At 51.9% G+C, this 1986-nt stretch overlaps 1 protein-coding gene across 1 annotated transcript; it reads left to right on the forward strand.

Moving 5' to 3' along the window:
• The first annotated feature begins 847 nt into the window (after positions 1-847).
• LOC119325545 lies at positions 848-1661 on the forward strand. The gene is made up of 3 exons (XM_037599276.1): positions 848-1031; positions 1125-1270; positions 1418-1661. Exons 1-3 carry the CDS (start codon positions 883-885, stop codon positions 1483-1485), a joined length of 363 nt encoding a protein of 120 aa, XP_037455173.1. The 5' UTR covers positions 848-882; the 3' UTR covers positions 1486-1661.
• Positions 1662-1986: the final 325 nt, after the last annotated feature.

Raw genomic sequence — 1986 nt, forward strand, 5'->3', positions numbered from 1 at the left:
TCCTCAGCCAGGGAGCGCCAGCCTCGGCCGCCACGTGCAGCCGCCACCCCAAAATGCCGCAGTGCCGCTGCCCTCTCGGCCAACACAGAGAACCCCCCGGGCCGAGGACGCAGTGCCTTGGGCCACCACTCTGAGTCACATGCCAGATCTAGTTCGAGTAGCCCTGGATCCGTGTCGGATTCCACCAGCTGACACACCGAGACCAACCACCATGGCCCGCCGGAAGAACGGGCGCCATACCCACATAGGAGGACCATCCGCGCCGTCATGAGATGAAGAAGCCCCCATCGTCGTACATGCGATGGGCTTCGCACGACCAATTCGTCCGACAATGACAATGAGGAAGGATTGAGAAGAGGGGGAGGCCGGCAGGGGTGATTTGGTCTTCCGCCCGTGTCGCCCCTAGAGAGGTAATGCGGGGGACATACGGGTTCTCTTCATGCATTTCTTATTTATTTTTTAAACATGTCATCTCACTTTTTATAATTTATCTATTTCTATGATATTCATGTATCCTATGAACCAAAGAGACCGTAAACGCAGGGGAACGAAATCCATAGAAATTTAAGGATTTCAATTAAAATCCTCTGAGCATCCTAGAAAATTCTCAAGGTTGAAAGAGACCCAATCCGATCGACCAACACGTACGAGTTCTAGAGAATTCTCAGATCCTACCCGGTACGATTCGTCCGTCCCTGTCCCTGTCCCTTTCGTTCCTTCTCCAAGGGGTTTACGTGTGCGGCCACGACGCGCCTCCGGGCCATTCTAGGCGCGCGCCATCGCATATGTGACGGCCAGCACCACTGCTTATAACTAAGCTCTCTCGTGTCTCGCCAGGCCAACTCTGGGGAGGCATCGTCGCCGGACGAGCTGTTTTCTCTCATGCACTCGCTCAGGTTGTCCAGTGGCAGCAGCACCGGACTCGGCCGGTTCGCCGCCGCGAGGTTGGTGGCCGCAGCTCGTGGAGAGAGGAGCGCGTCCGCCGCGCCGGGCATGGAGCACCCGCGAGACGACATGCACAACACCAAAGAGTATATTGCTTGGTTGATCACGTACAGGTAATTTTCCCTTGCAAATTGCTTGCTGGCGTTCTCAATGGTTGGTTGGTTGGTTGGTCCGTGTAGGGACGTGATGAGCCACCCGTTCGGGGTGGCCTACTCCACGAGGTCGGACGAGGAAGGCTTCGGCGGGGTGTACGCGAGGGACGACGACCGGCCGGCGTCCAGCCGTCCAACTGCCGACGCGCATCCGAGCCATCCTCCTCCTCCTGGTACTTTTTTTTTGGCGGGGTGACTTTTTATTTTATATAAACGTTAGGATGTCACGCGTGTAACACTTATTATTTGAGTTTATTTTTTATGAATAATGGAGGTTAACTGTGTTTTGCCTACTAATAACTGAGTTGTGTTTTTCTTAGACCATGACACCTCTCAGGTGAGGGAGGAGAAGGCGCGCAATCTCAAGGACGACAAGCACGCCACCTAGCTTCCTAGCTAGGTAGTGCATACGTGTTAGCTTCATGGCAGTAGCTAGTTTCGAGTTTGCCATCAAGTGGCTCGAACTGTTTCTGAGGTTTGCAGCGAGCCATGTAAGCCATGTTTTGAGGAGTTTATCTATGTGCTGTAATAATCATGTAAAATACCAAGGTATGCTTCCGTTTCCGTGCCCTGCTAGCTAAGTTGCGTGTGCGCCTATCATGAGCCATAAAATTGAGAGATTTTTTTTTCGAAAAGGAGGCGTACCCCGGTCTTTGCATCTCTTGCACACAGCCATTTATTAAAAATAAGTTATCCAAAGGTTCCAACAAGAAGTCTTAAAATGAAACAAAGGTCTTAGTAACCAAAGAAATGCCACAAGCGGCCAAAAATTAAAATCACAACCGACGCCAAAAGACTAGGAGACTAAACGCCTATCCTATTAGTGGACCGCCATCCAAACCGGTTGTATATATCCCGTGCAACCATCTTCCATCGGCTGCCCCCAATA

The sequence above is a fragment of the Triticum dicoccoides genome, chromosome 6B, assembly GCF_002162155.2.
Source record: "Triticum dicoccoides isolate Atlit2015 ecotype Zavitan chromosome 6B, WEW_v2.0, whole genome shotgun sequence".
Taxonomy (NCBI): domain Eukaryota; kingdom Viridiplantae; phylum Streptophyta; class Magnoliopsida; order Poales; family Poaceae; genus Triticum; species Triticum dicoccoides.

Bases quoted from the DNA above. Each gene is read 5' to 3' on its own strand.
- LOC119325545 (XM_037599276.1), top strand. From the start codon at position 883: ATGCACTCGCTCAGGTTGTCCAGTGGCAGCAGCACCGGACTCGGCCGG. The intron at 1,032-1,124 runs GTATATTGCTTG...TGGTCCGTGTAG, and splicing joins GACATGCACAACACCAAAGA to GGACGTGATGAGCCACCCGT. The intron at 1,271-1,417 runs GTACTTTTTTTT...TGTTTTTCTTAG, and splicing joins GAGCCATCCTCCTCCTCCTG to ACCATGACACCTCTCAGGTG.